Source organism: Periplaneta americana, chromosome 8 (assembly GCF_040183065.1).
Source record: "Periplaneta americana isolate PAMFEO1 chromosome 8, P.americana_PAMFEO1_priV1, whole genome shotgun sequence".
Taxonomy (NCBI): domain Eukaryota; kingdom Metazoa; phylum Arthropoda; class Insecta; order Blattodea; family Blattidae; genus Periplaneta; species Periplaneta americana.
In genome coordinates this window covers 23,175,700-23,197,172 of record NC_091124.1, presented here as the reverse complement: position 1 = coordinate 23,197,172, position 21,473 = coordinate 23,175,700, and the positions used below count along the sequence as shown (strand labels likewise).

At 36.8% G+C, this 21,473-nt stretch overlaps 1 protein-coding gene across 1 annotated transcript in view; it reads right to left on the bottom strand.

Annotated features, from left to right (window-relative positions):
• Nucleotides 1–1,336: 1,336 nt before the first annotated feature.
• Nucleotides 1,337–21,473, bottom strand: part of LOC138704578 (eIF-2-alpha kinase GCN2-like) — a 72,144-nt gene continuing 52,007 nt past the window's right edge. Inside the window, exons 18-20 of the mRNA XM_069832623.1 lie at nt 20,633–20,852; nt 20,198–20,358; nt 1,337–18,285 (exon numbers count right to left, since the gene is read on the bottom strand). Coding sequence (XP_069688724.1) covers nt 18,159–18,285; nt 20,198–20,358; nt 20,633–20,852 — 508 coding nt within the window. The 3' untranslated portion in view covers nt 1,337–18,158. The remainder of the gene's footprint in view (nt 18,286–20,197; nt 20,359–20,632; nt 20,853–21,473) is intronic.

Below are 21,473 nucleotides of genomic sequence, written 5' to 3'. Positions count from 1 at the left end.
AATAAGCTGATCTGATGTCATCTTAACTACAGCAGTAGTTTTCTTTCTCATTTTAGGAATTCATTCTAAAAGCAGGTCAGGTAGGTAATGAGTTTTAATTATGTTAATGGTAACAGTTGTTTGTGTCACACCCGTCTCAAAAATTATTCTGACGTTTGTTTTATTTATTAATAAGAAACTATAAAAGAAATAAAAGTTTACAGAAGTAAAGTTAAGTCACTAGTCAATACAATCTGAATATTACTTTTGCTTGATTCAGAATTAAGACATAATAAAGCTCTGGTTAATGTCTGTCACACCCGTCCTACAGAGTATGACTGAGGTTATTTAACTTTATTTACCATTACTATGGAAAACATGAATTAAATTAAATTAAGTTGAATTTCATAAGAGACTTCTATGGTTTATGTGTTCATGTCATATAGGCTCATTCTCATAAATAAGGATAGTTAAAAAAAAAATGAATTTTGTTCTTGTTCCAAAATGTAAGACATTTCAAATGGTTTTCTTCTTATTCTTCTTATATGAATACAGAAAAGAGAGAAAAGTGGAGAACATCAAAACAGAATTGGAGAAAGAAACTGAATGAAAATGAAAAAGCCAAAAAAGTTTACTTGTTGAAGGAAAGGTATATAAATACCCATAATTTGGAAAAATCTTCAAGTACCGAGATGAAGTATAAATCCAGCGAGGTCCGTTTTTTTTTTTTAATACATGAGTATGGAAATAGGTGGAATAAAGATGAAATTGCTAATGACTGCAAAATGAACCATCTGGCACGGAAAACTACTCAGTATTTACTCTTAATAGATTGTGGGGAAAACTCCGGAAAAATCTTCAACAAGGCAACTTGTCCCAACCAGGATTTGATTCCAGGGCCGCTAGTTTTGCAGTCAGACACGCTGATCACTACTCCAAAATGGTGAACTATACTGGAAATGTAACAGTTTCCAAAATTGTTGCGATATGCGATATAAAGAGTATGGACTATTGTATAATCTGGAACTTGATACCCAGATATCTTTCTTCAAAATGACTTTGAACTTGACGAGCTGACTGTTAACATGCATTAATCATAAACAAATACACGTTATTCGGAAGAAAACATATTCTGAATCATAATAATCTCTGCAGTCCATATACAACAAATTCTCAACTCATATATGAACCATCTCACTAGGCAGCCAATAGCTTACTGACGCGATCTTGATTGCATGCTCACAGGCTGGAACTGTCACTCATATCGTACGTACAAATGCCATGAGCTGATTTGCACTTTAAAGGCTCACCTACTGTAATTCTGGACTTGTAAAAAGTAAGAAAAAAAAATACACAATACTCATATAATAAAAACTATTTAAATATTATATTTCTTACATATATAAATGCAAACATCATTTCATTACAACAATAAAATTCATATTGCATGTAACAATACATAATCAATACAATTAGATATTAATAAGCAGTATTTTTTCTCTTACCATCTGTTTCACAGACATTAAACCAAAACACACTTCACACACTTCTTCATAAATAAAATAAGCAAAATCTGTGTTCTTCAAGGTTGATACAAAATAGTTTTGCGCAGTCTTATTTGTAGCAGTGACAGTTTCAGGAAGTGGTCTCAGATCCTCTCGAAAATCTAAAATCAATTTTTTTCACATTTGTTTAATATCAAAACGCATTTAAAATGAGTACGCGAAAACGGATATCACATTGAAAAAAATTCTCACTCCATACAGTACTGATGATATTACGATATTTATATTCTGTTTCTTATAGAATAAGTAGTTGATGAAGCCACCCAAAACATCTTCCTAGAACTGTCACAGATATACATATATCACAAGCAAATAGTAAAAAGCAAATTAAAATCATTATAAATGAATACACTAGGTTTGGAAGTAAATCCCGAAAAGATGATTGTCTCGTCACCAGAACATAGTACATAGTACGAACTAGATGACAGCTAGACCAGGGAGTGTAGGAGCCAGAAACACGTGACAACAAGACTCGTAATACACGGGTTTCATCATAAAATATGTGTGAACAACAAGTTCCATGAACCGACCGAAGACTGCAGATGTGTGCTGTGCAGGCAAAGATGTAGGAAATACCACATCATAACGTGTGCGAAGGGAGTTAAACCAATAACAAACTATGGCAAAGACTAAACTTGGACATCAATGCTCAACTCGAGCGCATTTTTCTCATTATTATTATTATTATTATTATTATTATTATTATTATTATTATTAAATGGAAATATAAAAATTGGAAATTTATCGTTTGAGAAGACGGTGAAATTAAAATATCTTGGAGCAACAGTAACAAAATATAAATTACACTCAGGAGGAAATTAAATCCAGATTAAATATGGGAAATGCCTGTTATTATTTGGTTGAGAAGCTTTTGTCATTCAGTCTGCTCTCAAAAAACTGAATGTTAGAATTTACAAAACAGTTATATTACCAGTTGTTCTCTATGGTTGTGAAACTTGATCTCTCACTTTGAGAGAGGAACATAGGTTAAGGATGTCTGAGAATAAGATGCTTAGAAAAATATTTGGGGCTAAGAAGTATGAAGTTACAGAAGAATGGAGGAAGTTACACAATGCAGAACTGCACACATTGTATTCTTCACCTAACATAATTAGAAACATTAAATCCAGAAATTTGAGGTGGGCAGGACGTATGAGCAAATCCAGAAATGCATATAGTGTGTTAGTTGGGAGGCCAGAGGGAAAAAGGCCTTTGGGGAGGCCGAGACGTAGTTGGGAGGATGATATTAAAATGGATTTGAGGGAGGTGGAATATGATGTTAGGGACTGGATTAATCTTGCTCAGGATAGGGACCGATGGCGGGCTTATGTGAGGGTGGTAATGAACCTCCAGGTTATGTAAAAGCCATTTGTAAGTAAGTAATAAATGAACACACAGTGCTTTATTTTATGCATATAACTTGATTACTCATTACTGATTACTTATGGAGAATTGATAAATATAGCGAATACAAAATCAAAAGCTTTACTAATACATAATGTTCACACTATTATAGGAGAACAACTCTGGAAGTTCCCTGCAGTGTTGCCAAGAAGCACCGGTCAGTGCCATACACAACTGCCATGAATGTTATGCTATCTAGTTCAGAGGTCGGTAACTTGACTCTCAGAATGTCCATGCAACCACAGAGGGCACGAAGCACTTACTGTGTGGACAATCTGTTAGTTACAACACTCTATGACTTCAGTGAATAAGCAACAGCGAACTGAAGACTTGATTATGGTGCAGAAGTTTACATACAGCATCTTCTGTGTCATAAGAAGTTACAAAATTATTATTCTTATATTCGATATAACAACATTAAATGAAATTAAACAAAACTACAACATGACTATGTCCTGATCAAGATAATAACAATGGAAGATAAAGTAGTTAACAAAATCAGTGAACAACTGGATTTATTTAAGTATGTAGAGTGTAATATACCTAAGAATGAAATTAAGGGAGCTCTAAAAAATGACGTTAAAATATAACAAAATGAACGGAATAAATAGAAAACATTTCAGAAAGAAATTTATCCCAATCAAATTCCATAATATTTTTTTTAAAACAAATGTTGCTCTATGAAAGTGAAATGAATAGAAAGTTCACAAATGAAATTTTTCGTAAGTAGTGTTGGGAGTTAAGTTCATTTTCATATTTATTTTATGAAGGACATCTAATCTCTCAGAATCTTGTTAAAAAAAAAAAAGCAGAATATCGCAGATTACTATGGATTCTGTTGTGCTCAAATTCAATCTCACATCAACACAAAACATGAAAGTCTAAATAAGATTTTATCATGACTCTCCAACGAGATAAAATCAATTCATTCAACTAAACATATAGACAACAAAAACCGCCCACCATCAGATAAAAAAAGAAACTACGCAAGATGCTCTCAATTATGCTCAGTATTCGCCTTACACTAAAATAGTTTCTCTACTCCACGGCTGTACTAGAAGTGCTGCAGATGCAATTCTGTTGGCATTTTACATTGTCAGTTTTAGTCTGAATTGTACTGTGAAATAAATATTTTAACCATGTTAGGTACACACAACAGCAACGCATTTCCACATTGAAACGTTTGTAGTACTAAATAATAATTCGTGTAACTTGTGTTTAGCTGTCAACTCCATTTCCAACAACAAAGGGTCTGAGGCAAGGATGTGGCATGTCGCCATCCCTCTTCAAAATATATATTCAGCAAGTTTTAGAGAGATGGAATCGATTGTGTAAAAGTATGGGAGTTCCAGTTGGACATGAAACAATACATTCTCTCCTATTTGCAGACAACCAGGTATTAATAGCTCAGTGTCGTGAAGATGCTAAGTTCATGTTGAGGAGGTTGATGGAAGCCTTTGATATAGGAGGTCTTTGCATTAATATGAATAAAACTGAACACCTCGTTGTGGGCAATATTGGAAGAGATATTATCCTACCGCAAGGAACAATTAAATCTGTGAGAAATTTTAAGTATTTGGGATCTATTATCCACGAGTCTGGGAGCTGTGAAGCAGATGTAGATCACAGAGTGCAACAGGCAAGGAGGGCAATAAAGATGCTGAATGGGGTACTGTGGAGTAGATCCATTTCCAAACAAATGAAGAAGAGAATTCTACAATCTATAGTTGAATCTATACTAACATACGGGGCAGAGGGATGGGCACTTGTTGAATGTCAGAAATGTAAGATACAAGCGACGGAGATGGAGGGAATAAGAAGAGCTGCTAGAGTATCCAGATTGGAAAAGAGAAGGAATGATGTGAGACAAATGATGGAGATGGAAGAGTCGGTAATTGAAAGAATCGAGAAGCGAACCCTTCAATGGTATGGCCACGTAAAAAGGATGAAAGAAGAAAGATGACCAAAGATTATTTTGGAATGGTCATCTTGGGGAAGGAGGAAGCGTGCAAGACCAAGAAAATCATGGAAAGCTGGTGTCATCAAATGATGAAGGACCGACATATGCAGGAGGAGGATTGGTGGGATCGAGAAGGATGGCGGAAGGGAATTCAGGGCAACCGCTGAAGAGTGGAGAAGCCCACAAAAGTAAAGTAAAGTAACTTGTGTTTACACAAATTTCGGCGGCATTTTCCAGAGATTACACAATCTTCGAAACAGTGTGTTGTTAAATGATTTAACAAAATGGTCTACCACGGCAGTGATTTCGTTTTTCATTCCCGACCATTTCTCCGAAATCATTAATGCCTTTTTCTCCGAATTGTAGCTTTTCCTAATCCCTTTTCCGAAACCAACTTTCCAAATCAATTACATTTCTTCTAATAGAAATTTTTCCATTTTCCATTATTTCTGCACGAGAATTCATGAAAGTTTAGTAATACTTTGACCTTGATAAGCAATGCTTATATTACATTACATTTTCGAGGTAAATTTGTTTATGTTTTATTCACCTATTTACTTACAGATAAAAAATGCAGAGAAAACCTACAATAGTTACATCTAGAAGGGAAGGGATGAAATTGCTATTAAATACATTTGTATATTGTACAACAAGGTTTAGAAGACAGGGAAAAATGTTTTGGAAATGTAAGCGACTTCGAACAAAGGAATTATCTGCACAAGCCATCGCCATTAGTAATGAGCTACTTCTTCGATAACTTAAGGTATACATCGAATCTTAAGATAAAAATCCACATTTTTTCCTTAATGTCTTTCAAACTTTGGTGACATGATTCTTGTAGTAAACTACGCAATTTATTTAATTCAAACTTGAAAGTCGAATTTGGGGGCCCCAAAAAAAAAAATAAATAAATTTTGGACCGACCCAACTCCATTAGAAATTGACCTAGGGTAAAACATCTTTTGCCAAAATGATCTCCTACATATGGAGAATGTTATGAACTAAAATTATTTATTTATCTTGAACCATTCAAAACATATGCCATATTATATAAGCACTTTAAAAATATACTATATATTTTTGGGATAAAATAATTATAATCGATTTAAAACAATAATTTTAGTTTACAACATAAGCTTTAATTTGGTACCTTAATGAAATCTTTTTCCCAACTGAAAGTTTACTTTTTGTCTGCCGGAAGGATAATAAATGTCGGAAAATGTTAAATAGAAGAAAACACACTGAAGATGGCGTAAGGTATAGAAAGCATAGGCTAGTGAGCTTAAATTATTATAATTAAGTGTCCAAATAATTATGAAATTATTAAGATAATGGGTACAATTATATATTTTTGAAAACCAGAACGAGCTTCCAAATGAGGCAAAAACATTATTTACCAAAATTTTGAAGAAATCTGACATTTCTAGAGCCAATGTATGTATACCTTAAGAGTGACGAAATAGCATGCCAACAAAATATGAAGCGTGCAGCCCAAGACCATCTGGAACTTCTTTCATCACAAATATTGCATAATGAACTACGAGTTTCTTTCGGTGTTATAAGTTTTTTGCCCAAAAGGGAAAATTGAAAGAAATTTATTCGAAGGCAGAGGAGCCATGATCAACTCTCAAATCAGACATCACTAGACCTGTTTAAGATTACCAACAAGTATAAAAAACCCTCCAGGGTGATAGATTTCTATTGTTTAACTCATAATTAGGGGAAGACAGTAATGATGAAGCCCTGGAAATTATGTTTGGCATGAGAGGAAAAATAAAATTTTTTAATGAAAAGTCACAAGTGGTTTGTAGGTGGCACATTCAAGGTTAGTCCCTCTGTTTTATAGCCAGTAATGTATTATGTATGTTTTTTAAATATTAATAACAGTTCTGCTGTTCGGAATTAATGAGTTTCGGAAGAATGACTTTCGGAATTTGATTTTCGGAAAATTGAAAGTAGAATTACAACCTTTCGGAAAATGGTCATTCGGAAAAATGGATTCCGATAAATGTATGGTATTGTCAGACCATCGGATCTATGCCCCTTCAGCGCTGTCGTCGTTACTGGAAAAGTTAACACCTCTACTCACCCCATTCCACCCGTTTCTCTCCCACTATGTCAAACAGCAGGTGACAAACCTTGCCGAATAGGGATGTTGCCAAACTTCCATCAAACAGTGTCATGTCTCTTGAATATTGCTTATAATAATGTAAGGTTAATTATTACTTATTCATAATTTAATTTAAGTAGGTCTAATGACGCTGATTGACTTACGATTGTTTGCAGATAATTATATTATTACAGTGGATATTTATTGGTTAAATAAACTATCCTGCAAGAAGGCTCAAAATTGTGAGTAGTGGGGGAGAGAAAGAGTGAGGGATAGAAAAGAGAGAAATAGGAATACAGGGAGAGAAATGAATTGCCGAGGCTGAAAAGGAATTAAGGTTCAGTTTGCATATCTTATGGGGGCACATATCCGATGGTTGGACTATAATCAACTGTCTTGTATACTCTCAGCAGAGTGATAACTGAAGTATCTTCTGTCCTGTTGAGTTGGAGACAAAGGTGCGGGGTTTCCACAGTAATTTAAACAAAATCTGAACAGGTACACAAATATATTTCTGAAACGTTCTATTTATCCCTCCTGAAAATTGTTCTCCTACTGTCACCACAATAATAAACATCACAAACAATTTGTTTAAAAATGCAGCGACTTTTCTGTATTTATTTAATTCAAAGGCCTGTCCGACATTAGTCCTTGAATACTGTACAAGCAGTCTTCTGGCTTACTATGTTTCCCCCTTTTATTTTCTACTCTAACCCCCGCTTTGTTAATCACAGACCTCTACAATTTCTCAAAGCGAAATGTCTCACAGATAAATCTGTCCGGAAAACAGGAAACTAGATATGTGACGAGAAACAGCCAGTAATTTTACCAAGAACTCTATCACAGACAGGTTTCTTTTACATAACCTAAATCTATAATACAGGACCCATGGTTTTACTTTCCTTCCAGAGAAAATAATCCTAATAATTTGCATTGGTCCTGGCAAATTCATCACCTTCAGTTGGGTTCGAAATCTACTACTTCGAATCTAATAGTCAGCACTGTAACTTCTAGTTCACCAGGAACAACTAAGTCTTAAAGTAGTAATTTTAAAATTTGAAACTCTCATTATTAAACCTTTCGTAACATTTAATAATGCACTCCTGTCTGAACCAAAAGCAATTTGTTCCATTAACAGTGAATTATTCAATGTTAATGGAACATGCTTACAACTTGATCTCAGGACATATTCAAAACTGAATCCACACTTAGTGCACACACATATAAAAATATCACACTTGTTATAGTAATGCAGTCGTATTTGAAACATTTTTTTACGTGACAAAACCTAGAAAAGGACGTCAATTAAATCTCAAGCCACCAACATAACATCTAAAAACATAAGCTAATCTTTTATGTCATGTGAAATGAATTTTGTTACATCACTCACTTGAAATGAACACACACAACAACTGCCTTTACTAACTCATGAAGAAGCTTAATTTCATCACTGATATAAAATCATTTCTTTGACAACAAATACTCATTATTACTAATTCCTAATTCTATGGTGAGGGGTATAAAGGGCTAAGTCATAAATTGCAAGTTTTCAGCAAAGCAAAAGCACAATTTGAAATGAGGGCCTATACCGTTATGATGGGCTGGAACTCTGATGCTCTACATCATTATGAAAGAGGATACACATAACACATATTTATTATGTCCTCTATTCTACACTATCTGAAGAAGTAATTTTTTGTAATCACTTACAGGTCATAACTCAAAACCACTTATTTCTGACCTATGTCCTTTTTACCATGCACCATAGAAATAATCATATTTTCCAACAAATGTAACAAACTTCCGTAATGTAATATTCAATTAAATTTCTTACAAGTTTTCAATTCCTAGCAAGGGATGATACTAAGAAAAAGCAAGAAATCACGTCCTCTGAAATTATGAATATATTCATGTCCTTCTATGTGTTTAATTATATTCAAATAAGATTCTAAAAAGAATACACAATTATTATTATATAATTTAACTTAAATTATGGTTTATTTAACAACACTCGCAACTGCCGAGGTTATATCAGCATCGTCGGTGTGCCGGAATTTTGTCCCGCAGGAGTTCTTTTAATGCCAGTAAATCTATTGACATGAGCCTGTCGCATTTAAGCACACTTAAATGCCATCGACCTGGGCCAGGATCGAACCCACAACCTCATGCAGAAAAGCCCAGCACTATACTGACTACGCTATCCAGGCTGACTATATATTTATCATATAAAAATATCACTTCTCCACAAGAATACTTAGAAAAAGTACAAACAAACACACATACACACACACACACATCTTTTTTTTTTTTTTTTTTTTTGGGGTGGACTCATACCCTTCCTCTCAGATGAGGTACTAGTAATGCTAATTTCATTGCTATCTGCTTCATAATAGAATGCATTCAGTTTAAAAGAAGACTGCACAATTTAAGACTAGATAGTAACCAAGCAATGATCTATTGTTGTGGACAAATGCATTGAGACAGAGGGACATTATTTCCAACATATGCTGCAGATGGATAGGATGGGCTCTTTTTTAAAGTGAACGCTTTCTAGTTACCTTAACCAATACAAGAATTCCGTAGAATGTAAAAAGAAGTTAAATATAGGCTACTGACTTTCGAACCACGCTGACCAAAAAACCACTGAATGATCATGTGCAAAAGAGGCCGACAAAGGACTAGACATATGAAAGAAAATAAAGGTGTAATAATGGAAGATCGAAGAATGGAAGTTCGTGAAATTATCACAGCTTTAGGATGATGATGGTGGAGAGTACTTTAATGTAGGGTTACCAGAAATCTCTCTTTCCCGGGGACAGTCCCTGAATTCATACTTTTGTTCGCAGCAAAAATCTGTCCCCAAATGTCCCCGGGTTTTAATAAACTTCAAAGTAGTCTCTGTTTTTAAACGTCATTTATATTTTATTATTGTTAAATCCTTAATAATAGTTACCGGTAATAGTTATTTCATAGAACATTGTAATAAAGGATTGGTGTCAGCAGATAACAGATAAAACTATTAATATTTGATACAGTTCTATAAGTGGTGAGAATATCGCGCTACACCTTTAACACATAAACTGTACGAAAGATTCAACATGGAACATTTAAACTGCATTATTTCGTGCTTCCTTTCGAATTAAATGAATGATTTTAAACTCGGAAACGGAATTGTTTGCAGAGGTAGTAGCATGTTTGGTTATATCAGCTATGAGCATGATGTGGACTTCTCAATACTCAAGATTATATGCGAAAACATTCCAATCCATGTTGATTGTCTTCACAAACTTTCCCATGACATGTTACGAATTTTCAATAAAGTTCGCTAAGACAAAGAGCTTTACATTCATCAGAAAGGGGGGCAAAGGCTAATTGGGATTTCCCTGTCTCTGATTGGGTCAAAAACCCTGATGGGACTGATATTTAATCCTTGCGATGAATTTCGGTGAAGTCTGGAGGGCCTAATTAGTCAAATCCACTCTCCTCACCTCCTCGCTGAGGCCCCCTGGAATCTTTTAAGATGCGAAAGAGAAGTGGTGTGCGGAAAGCAATGGGAAGCTTCCGCATTTATCCATCCCAAAGAAGATTTGAAAAAAATTTAAGCTATGATGAATTCTTTCTCGGTAAAAGATTCCGGATGTACACTATCCCTCCGTTCAGATGTCCGGGAGGGGGATACTGAGGAAGAGCATATCATGGTGGAACCCAGCACAGAAGAAGAAAGAAGAGCTATTGAAACTCTTGACCTGTCAGACCAACAGCCTAACCAACATCCGGAGGGCTGTTGAGACGGAGACCATCAACTACTGGCATACCTTAAACCCGAGTCACAAGGGGATAGTTTACAGGAGTCAAGTGCTTGAAGCCTCTAAACTTGACGCTATATTTGTGATCACACGGAGACATTAAACTTGAAACCATGCTTGAAAAAAAGCGTGTGCTGAATGTTGTATTTGTAGTGGTGTTTGAATTCCTGTATTCTGTTATAGTTAATAAAAATCAATAGTGAGCTGGCATTTTTAGTTTGGTGAAACTGAAGATGCCACCAGCATATATTCCATCATGTGTGCAGCTAATTGGCGCCTTGTTATTGTATGAATTACAAAATATTCTTGAAAAAAAAGGAAAAAAGAACATGGGTTAAGAAATGGATTTGTAGAAGAATTATGCACGGCGCATCTAATACCTTGTTGAAAGAATTTGCTGAAGAAGGTCCTGCAGAATACAGGAAACATTTCAGAATGAACCACTTCTACGTCTGTGTTTTCGAAACCTTGTTCCATGAGTTCACTGACTAGTTTCTGGAATAATAATTCCCGCTTGTTTTTATTGAGGTATTCTTTGTCATGTTCGAAAGGAAGATATTGCGAAGGATTTTTGGACCTGTAAGGGATGGTGAAACTTGGAGAATAAGATATAAGAACGAATTATACCAGCTTCATGAGTCTCCCGATATAATAACATCCATTAAGATTGCTCGTCTGAGATGGGCAGGGCATGTTAAGAGAATGGATGAATGTGAAATACCTAGGAAGGTGATGGAACATGGGATTGCTGGAGGAAGAAGAGTTGGAAGGCCAAAGCTTCGATGGATAGACTGTGTTATGGATGACATTAAGAGGCTTGGAGTGAAGAACTGGTGGACGGTGGCTAAAGATCGAGACCGATGGAGAAGAATTCTTAAGGAAGCCGAGGCCCGATCCGGGCTGTAGCGCTATGGATGATGATTCTTTGTCATGTATATTCAATACAAGTTCATACTTCTCATACACTTCCAAAAACTTTATGATATCGTTTGAATTCCACTTACGGGCGCTCATTAATTTACTTCGACAATCGGCCTAAAACTACAAACTTTCACATGATGGGAAAGTGGACACAAAAGTTGACGGGTCGTCAACTCAAATTCTGCTTGACCGCCAAGTCACGACTTGACTGACTCGACCATATCACACGGGGAAAGTTGAAGAAAAGTCGACTTGCTCCAGGCACTTGACTCCTGTAAACTATTCCCGTGTGAATTAGCCTTCAGATAGAGGAGATGAAGACGACGCAGATAACATTCCGAATTTGGAACAGTTATCTTCTATTCACACAGAGCCCGGAACATCAGGGATGCAGCCACAGGTAAACGTCGAGACTGCAGAGTCGACTGCTTCTGAAGGGTCCATACCAACAACTGGATTAAGCTATGATGAGTTCTTCTTCGGTAAAAGATTCCGGACGTAAACTATCCCACCGTTCAGATGTCCGGGAGAGGGATAATGAGGAAGAGCATATCATGGCGCAACCCAGCACAGAAGAAGAAAGAAGATCTATTGAAACTCTTGACCTGCAGGTTCGGTGGAGACCAACAGCCTAATCAACAACCTGAGGGCTGTTGAGACGGAGACCACCAAATACTGTCATATCTTCTTAGATGGAGGAGACAAAGACGACGCAGATAACATTCCGAATTTGGAAGAGTTATCTTCTATTCACACTGAGCCCGGAACATCAGGGATGCAGCCACAGGTAAACGTCGAGACTGCAGAGTCGACTGCTTCTGAAGGGTTCATACCAACAACTGGATTAAGCTATGATGAGTTCTTCTTCGGTAAAAGATTCCGGACGTAAACTATCCCACCGTTCGGATGTCTGAGAGAAGGATAATAAGGAAGAGCATATCATGGCACAACCCAGCATAAAAGAAGAAAGAAATCTATTGAAACTCTTGACTTGCAGGTTCGGTGGAGACCAACAGCCTAACCAACAACCTGAGGGCTGTTGAGACGGAGACCACCAACTACTGTCATACCTTCTTAGATGGAGGAGACGAAGACGACGCAGATAACATTCCGAATTTGGAACAGTTATCTTCTATTCACACTGAGCCCGGAACATCAGGGATGCAGCCACAGGTAAACGTCGAGACTGCAGAGTCGACTGCTTCTGAAGGGTTCATACCAACAACTGGATTAAGCTATGATGAGTTCTTCTTCGGTAAAAGATTCCGGACGTAAACTATCCCACCGTTCGGATGTCTGGGAGAGGGATAATAAGGAAGAGCATATCATGGCACAACCCAGCACAGAAGAAGAAAGAAGATCTATTGAAACTCTTGACCTGCAGGTTCGGTGGAGACCAACAGCCTAACCAACAACCTGAGGGCTGTTGAGACGGAGACCACCAAATACTGTCATATCTTCTTAGATGGAGGAGACAAAGACGACGCAGATAACATTCCGAATTTGGAAGAGTTATCTTCTATTCACACTGAGCCCGGAACATCAGGGATGCAGCCACAGGTAAACGTCGAGACTGCAGAGTCGACTGCTTCTGAAGGGTTCATACCAACAACTGGATTAAGCTATGATGAGTTCTTCTTCGGTAAAAGATTCCGGACGTAAACTATCCCACCGTTCGGATGTCCGGGAGAGGGATACTGAGGAAGAGCATATCATGGCACAACCCAGCACAGAAGAAGAAAGAAGATCTATTGAAACTCTTGACCTGCAGGTTCGGTGGAGACCAACAGCCTAACCAACATCCTGAGGGCTGTTGAGACGGAGACCACCAACTACTGACATACCTTAGATGGAGGAGATGAAGACAACACAGATAACATTCTGAATTTGGAAGAGTTATCTTCTATTCACACTGAGCCCGGAACATCAGGGATGCAGTCACAGGTAAACGTCGAGACTGCAGAGTCGAATGCTTCTGAAGGGTCCATACCAACAATATCAACAACTGGATTCGAGGTGGAAAGGACGATGATGACAGATGTGAGCAATATTCCCAGGACCGACAGCGAGGTCAGCGACAATGTGTACAAGAATGGCTGAGGCTGCAGCAGCATAACATAGCCCTCAAATTCCGTGGAAGACTTGAATGGGAAGCTGGACTCAGAACAGAAGAGCAGACAATCTCGGACGCAGCCATACAGGAACCGGATATGACCCAAATGATCTACGAAAATGTACATTTCACCGATTCCACCTCTTCTGAAGGTACAGTAATATTTCAAAGTAGGGAAGCAGTTACTAAATACAATGAATACAGAGTGTTTCAGGAGGAATAGTAAATATTGTAGAGAGTGGTAGTATGGACTATTGTGTGTAAAGGTGTTCATATAAACATGTGTCCAATTTTTTATGTGTGTGGAGATACTGCTCTTAGACTGTGCAGCCTGACCTGTGTGACCCAGCCCGCCGTAGTGATAAGTAACTCGCTCCTAATCTGTCTACTTACTTTTTGCAGGGGCCAAAATCCCTGAATCAGCTGTAAATAAAAGAATAAGGATACATTAATTTCATTTTTTAAAATAAGATTTAAATATTACTTCTATTTCGGTTCAATTGAGCTTATATTCTCTACTGTTTATCATACATGGTCCATATTGGCACATACCATTGTCTTGCCCCAAGATACAGAAATGCTAAGTGTGTTTCGATATTAAATTGTCAATTTTATTCTATTAAACTCTTCATAGTAAAATAGCTATCACAACATGATCCTCGTGTTCAGAATCCATTTTGTTCTTCAGTGGTTTTGCCTTCACAAAGATGTGATAATTTATTTTTGATTATGGTTGTACAGATTTTATAACCTGAATTGAGAAGCGTTATGCCTCTGTAATTGTCACATTGGCTTTTATTTCCTTTCTTATAGATTGGTATTATAATAACCTTTTGCCAACTTACTTTCTGGGGGTTTTGATCCTGCCCAAAAATTGTTTAACAAGCATAAAAACCTATAAGTTATTTCTTCTCCAGCGCTTTTAAAAAGCTCTGTATTTAAACCGTTTTCACCTGGAGCTTTTCCATTTTTTGAGTGTTTATATAGGCCTACTACAATGAGTTGGTCCTAAGTAGGGCGCTGATGCTGATGAAAAGTCATCTTCTTATTTTTCACATTAGGACGATGCCTATTAGTATATAAATTCTTTCTATGTTAATATCAACGTAAAAAATTAATTTCTTATATTGCATCTGTTGCACTTTTTTACGTTTTTGAAGTAATAGGTCAATTTTACATTTTGTCGAATACAGGGGGGAAAGCCATTAATCCTTCCCATTGAAGGCTTTAAGGAACCAACCCGGACAAATGCCCAATGTCCCAACCCTACCTTCCCGTGGTGCAGCTGTTAGTAAGCATAATTTTACAAGCTGAACTAAAGGGAGGGGCTACTCATCAATTAGCACTGGTCAATTTGATGAGTTAATGACCGAATTTGGTATAATTTTCCTCTATTCAATACCTAATTCCCTCTTTACACTTTCCTATCCAGTCCTCTGACTGGACTCTTACTTTCTTCGACCCTGACAGTATTAGAGCATTCGAGGCCTAGGGGTTCATTTCACTTTCCTTCCTACCCTTTCTACTTTTCTGTTCCTAGTGCTGACCTGCTATAGCACTAAAATCGTCCTCCAGTGGCTTAAGGAGGGAAAGTTGGTGATCAACAAGATCTCCCATCTAGGTCCAGTGGACCCGTCGACCAACAGCAGGTGTGGTCCTCCAGACATTCTGGGGGTTGTGTGTGAATGAAGTAGCCACCAAAACGTTAAAATATGGTGTTCACTTAAATCGGCTACAACTTGCCATTTAACCACTCCAATATGAAATGAGTACCATTAAGGTAAAATTATCAGGAGTTAAAATAGTCCCCCAATCGAATCTCAGGTAATGGTACAGAATCAACTAAACATCTTACAATGGAATGCTGGTGGTATAACATCAGCTAAAAAGACTGAACTAGCCAAAATACTTTCAGATAATAATGTAGATATCTTCATTATTCAAGAAGCAAACCTTAATGCTGACCAATTAAAATATTTTGATTTTAAAGGTTTTAGTATGAAACTGTTACCCAAAGGTAGACAGTAATGTAATGATCATCCTGTGGAGTGACAGGTGTCCCTGGATTTTAGGTAAAATCTGGTAACCTTACTTTAATGTACGGTGGAGGAAGTTGTACTGTCGCAAATTGAGGCACTGTATTAATGCAGTTGAGATGAGAAAGAATGAATTCAGAAGAGCCAGTCTTAGACTATTTGGAAGAGGAAATCTCTGCAGTGGTATGGCCACGTTTAGGAGGTTGAGACTAGAGGATCTTTGATTGGTCCATTTAGGACGAAAGAAACTTGGTCACCCCTGCATTACTTGAGGTAGACAGATGAGAAGACAGAGAAGAATGAAAATCAGGAATTCAAGAACACGTCATAGGAAAAGGAGAGGAAGACATTTGTAATTCGTGCATGTGAAGATTCTTCAGTTATACTTTCTGTTTATAGGCCTCAAATGAAGAAACAAATGTTATGAGATGTCTTGGAATGCTTGTAATTTGTGTCATTCAAGTATCTCATGACCTAACATCAGTTTCTGTTCCACAAAACCTTCAACACCATTTTATAAAAATATACAGCTTGGACAAAGCATGGAATTCATAAAATCCTAAAATTTTGAAGTCAAAGAGTTTAATTGATAACCCTTCGTAGCATTCAACTTGCTTTAAACATAATGCTTCATTTCTTCATAACCTTTATCTGAAATCAACCATTAAACAGTATATCTACAGAGTCCTCTATATACAACGCTTTCCTTATATTGCGAGTGCAGTGACATTTTCATTATACATACGTCTTACAGTTACTACAAAATTGGCCACAGTTTCTACAGTAGTAACTTCAGTAGAATAAATATTTATAAACAACTTAAAAATGAACACAAGTACATCTTACATGTGTCACAAGAGATACTAAAAGTGCCCTCCTTCTGCTTCATTACATTTCTAAAAGTTTTTCTACAATACTCGACTAATCTAATCTCTTTTTGAAAATTTTCGAAATGACTTGTCATTATATATCCTTCTACTTTTTGTTGAACTTTAAGTAAAAGCACAAATGCTTGCACTACATTATGAAAGAATGAATAATCCCTTTAATGTTCTCAAACAATTACAAAAGAGCACAACAGCTTACACTACACTGCACATGAATTCGGTAGGTCACAACAGACTGAAGTGAACTGTACACATGCAATGCCCAACAAATGTCCTTGAACTTCGGCATGTACAACAGAGACAATGTGGGAGGCAATGTTTCTGTATATCCTGTAGCATCATATATGGAGAACTCTGTAGTACAAAATCAACTTTATTCTGTAGTTTATTTTCTTAAACTCTGATTGAAAAGCCATTAGTAACTAATTTTGTGAACTAAATAAAATCAATTTTCGTCTTGTGTTTTGCACACAAAAGGCATTTTTTTATGTCTCAATAAGCAATGACTTCATTTATATATAATATGGTTAAAGTAATCTGTATAATTAACTTCGCATAATTTCTATGATAGAGCTTTTTACATAGGTACTTCAGTTGCCTGTCCGAAGAGAGGCCTGAATCTCACAAATGACACCAACAAGGCACCACTTAAGATGCAACTAAGCCAGGACATAATGGGGTAGAGTGGCGAGTTCCTTTCTCCCTCCATTGCATACATCGCCGATTAGCTACATGTTACACTAATCACACTTCAGATATTATTAAAATATAATGTAGATGTAGCAGCTATACAAGAAACCAGATAGCTTGAAGAAGTAATCTTAGAAAAGAAAGATCATACTGTATTGCTACAGAAAACGTGGAGACCAAAAATGAGATGGCTGCATTGTGTGGAAGAAGACTTGGCGAAACTGGAGAAGAAAATGCAAAAAAATTTATGAGAATGCTAGACCTTGGGCTGTAGTGCAGATGATGATGATGATAATAATAATGATGATAACAAAAATACATTGTTAAAGTATACAATATGAAATTGGGTACATGTCATTATTCTGTTGGCTGGCAAGTCACACAAAAGCTGAAATGCTAAAATAGTACTTTCTAAATATCTTATATAAAGACTAAAGTGAAGTCTATACATTCTTATAGACTCTCTCAAAAACTGCTTCAGACAGTAATGTTACAACCCTCCATATACTAGAGATAATTGGACAGACAAACTTTGAGTACATATGAAAGCTAAAAATGTTTATATTGAGACCTGATCTCTCTTAAAATGTTCAAATGAATTCGGTTTTCATTTTAAAACGTTGTAACAACATTTATAGCAAGACTAGGCATCCGGAGACTTCACGCATACAAATAGGATCTTATGATTCACATAAAGAACTTGAAAGTTCTATCATATACATTGTATAAAATGATGGAGCTGCTGCTTTTCTCTCTTTTCAACCTGTAGATTTCACTACAGATGCGAATTAAGTATGTTTTGTCTTGAGGGAACCTGTAAAGATAAAATAGAAATACATTAAGGTTTGGACTCAGAGCTGACTCATAATGCTAAGTAAAAGTGATGTGAATACACCATTCCTTATAACATGTGTACTCATACTCGACTAGTTAATTAAAGACACAATAATCAAAGAAGATAACAAGGAAGATATTATAACTTTTATTCAAAACAACAATAATCACTTGCTATAATCGACTGTAAACACTCCCGTCAATTAATGGGATTTCCACTCCATACAGTAACACAGTATTCGTTATTGCACTCCACAGACGACAATGACAATTTACTTTAATTATTGAGAACAACAATGTATTGCTAATTTTAACTAATGTTCACGAAGCACTATTTACAAATCAGAACTGTCAGTTCTCAGTTCACAGTTCGTTTGCCTTGGCTAGTTCTTCTAGCTCAGTCACTCGAGTTCACAGTATCTCGAACCCCAGACCTTCAGAGACAATCCGCTGAACTTCGAACTCAGGTCCCCCAACTGCGGTCCACTACTCAAACTCAGGACTTACGGCTCCACAGTTATGGACACAACTCAAGTCGAACTCCGGTCTCGAAGCTGGCTTCACTGCTACACAAGACTGGCTGGCTTGCTGTCCAACGACTACAACAACAACTGCTCCAGCTCACTTGCGTCTCTTCTTTTACAACCAAACCATAGTTTCCAGAGAGTACGATGCTAGAAATTTCGACGGATGTCCAGAAGATGGAACCTCTCGAATTCTCCGGATTTCTCCCCTCACTGCCGCGGTCACCAACTCTCCTCTCCTCTCTACGCAGGAAGCAGATGCGCACGCAACTTCCGCGCTGAACCACGGCCGACTTTGCCCTCCTTCTGCAGGTAGTGAGATCGTTTCCCGGCTGTCACAATATGTACTCTTTTCACTAACATTCGTGGATGAGTTCTCAATAAAACAAACACTCCTTCTTATATATGATTGCAAGAATCTTGTTCTCGGTCACTTGGCTACTTTTGCTTCAAAATTTACAGAAGTCTTTACCATCATGGCTCAACAAGGTCACAATTATTCAATACCCATAATACTGGCTAATTTGGATTTCCCGGTCTCGGATTGGGTCAAAAACCGTGATAGAATTTATATTTAACACATTGTATTCCAATAGATACCATCCCATCCTGGGAAACGAGAATGCGGATGCTTTAGCAAAGAAGGGCAGCACTGCTACTTACAGACCTGTTACTAAATCTACGCATTACTCTGTGCAAAGATTTATTAAATCTACGTACTTAGACTTCAACAAACAAAATTTGATAACACAATCTCAAGGGAAAAAATGGAACTCTCTCCATCATAATCCACAGTTAATTCCCGATTTATCACGAAAATCGTCTGTTGCTGCATTTAGATTGGCAACAGGCCATGACTGTTTGGCCAAACACCTGCATAGAATTGGAATATATCAGTCCCCTATTTGCCCATTGTGCAACTCAAACCAAGAAATGGATTAGGAACACCTCAAAATCTGTGCTTCACTGGCTGACCATGATAATATCTTTGAAAAATATTGGAGTGCAAGAGGTCAAATGACTTTACTGTCAAACACCTGGCATTAGAAAACAATTTATTCAGAGGGCCTAATTAATCAAATATCCTCTCCTCAACTCCACGCTGGGATCTTCTAAGATGTGAAAGAGGGAAAGGTGTGCAGAAAGCAACAGGAAGATACCGCATTTGTATTTCCCAAGAAAAACTGAGGAAAAAAACATGGTAGGAGTACTTCCACAGTAAACAGTACGATTTGGTGAAGGTATGGCGTAGTTAGCAGAAGAGGAGGTGACACTAGGGATGCTAATGAAACTAAATGACAGCTGAGCAGTATGGGAAGCCCGCCAGTGCTAAAAATGTAATTCTGTAATGCTTGGAATTGGCCTTACCTTCCAACAAAGGGCCCAATACTCTCACGGAGCTTTTGCCGATCTGAGTGCAGTTCAAGATGTGAGGCTAATGAATCCATTACAACAGACTTCTCTATATGCACAGCCAACACTTCCGCATGTGCCTTTGGAGAGATATAGTTCAAAACATGTGTCTGCATCTACACAAAAGATAACACACAAATAATTATATAACTAAAAATATAATTAAAGAACATAGTTTCACTTCACATTATGTACAATAACAGCTACATTAACGAGAGATACCTACGTAAACTTATTGAAGATTCCATTCTTACAGATCCTTCATTTGCATACCCACCACTGGAGTTCTCTGTCTGCTCTTAAATTCACTACATAAACATACTTAATGTATAAACAGTTTATAACTGAAAAGTTTACAGGCAAAGAATATTAAGAGAAAAAAAAAATTACCTGTAATTCATACATTTTCTTCATTGCGTATGGATATTCGGCCTTTGTAATAAAAGTAAAATTTAACAAAGACTTTTTCGTAGATGGCGAATATGTGGGGCCAGTGCTTTGCTCTTCAGACGCTGACACATTCAATGTCTCTGTCCTACCATCCTTGCTCTCCAACAATTGCTGCAAGACATTCACCAGAGCTGCAGTCTGCACTTCTCTTTCTTGGAACCTGCATAAGAATTAAATTAACATATTTCAATATATACAAATCAGAGGTGTGCTTAAAAACCTAACAGACCTTTCTAACTGGTAAGAGAAATCAGACATCAATTAAAGGAAACCTTAGAAATAAAACACAATCCCTCAGAGCAATGGTTCTCAAATTGTGTTCCACGGAACTCCAGGGTTCCGTGAAATATTATCTGTAATGGTAGGCAACTCTGCATGTCTACATATTTAATAAGAGCAAAAGAACACAATGTGCATAGAGTTCGTCTTGACAACCATGGAAAATGTAGTACAACGCCTTAAATATTTGTTCTATCAAAATTGCACCTTGTCTTTAGGTACACATAATTAATTGCTGTATTTAGGAATTCTGAATTACTGTTAAAACGAGCATGCCATCGCAACAGTGGACAACAGTGGAAGGAGTATACACGAGCACTCTGCCTCAAATTGTCAAAGATTTACTTATTAAGAAGATTAAACAATTTTATTTATTACTGATAGTGCCTTAATAGGGACCTGAATTTTTAGCATCTATTTTTCTGAAATTAGCTTCTACTTCTTTTCAAATTAGCGTCTATTATTTATTCAAAGTAAACTTTTTGCATTTTTTTTTTTTTTT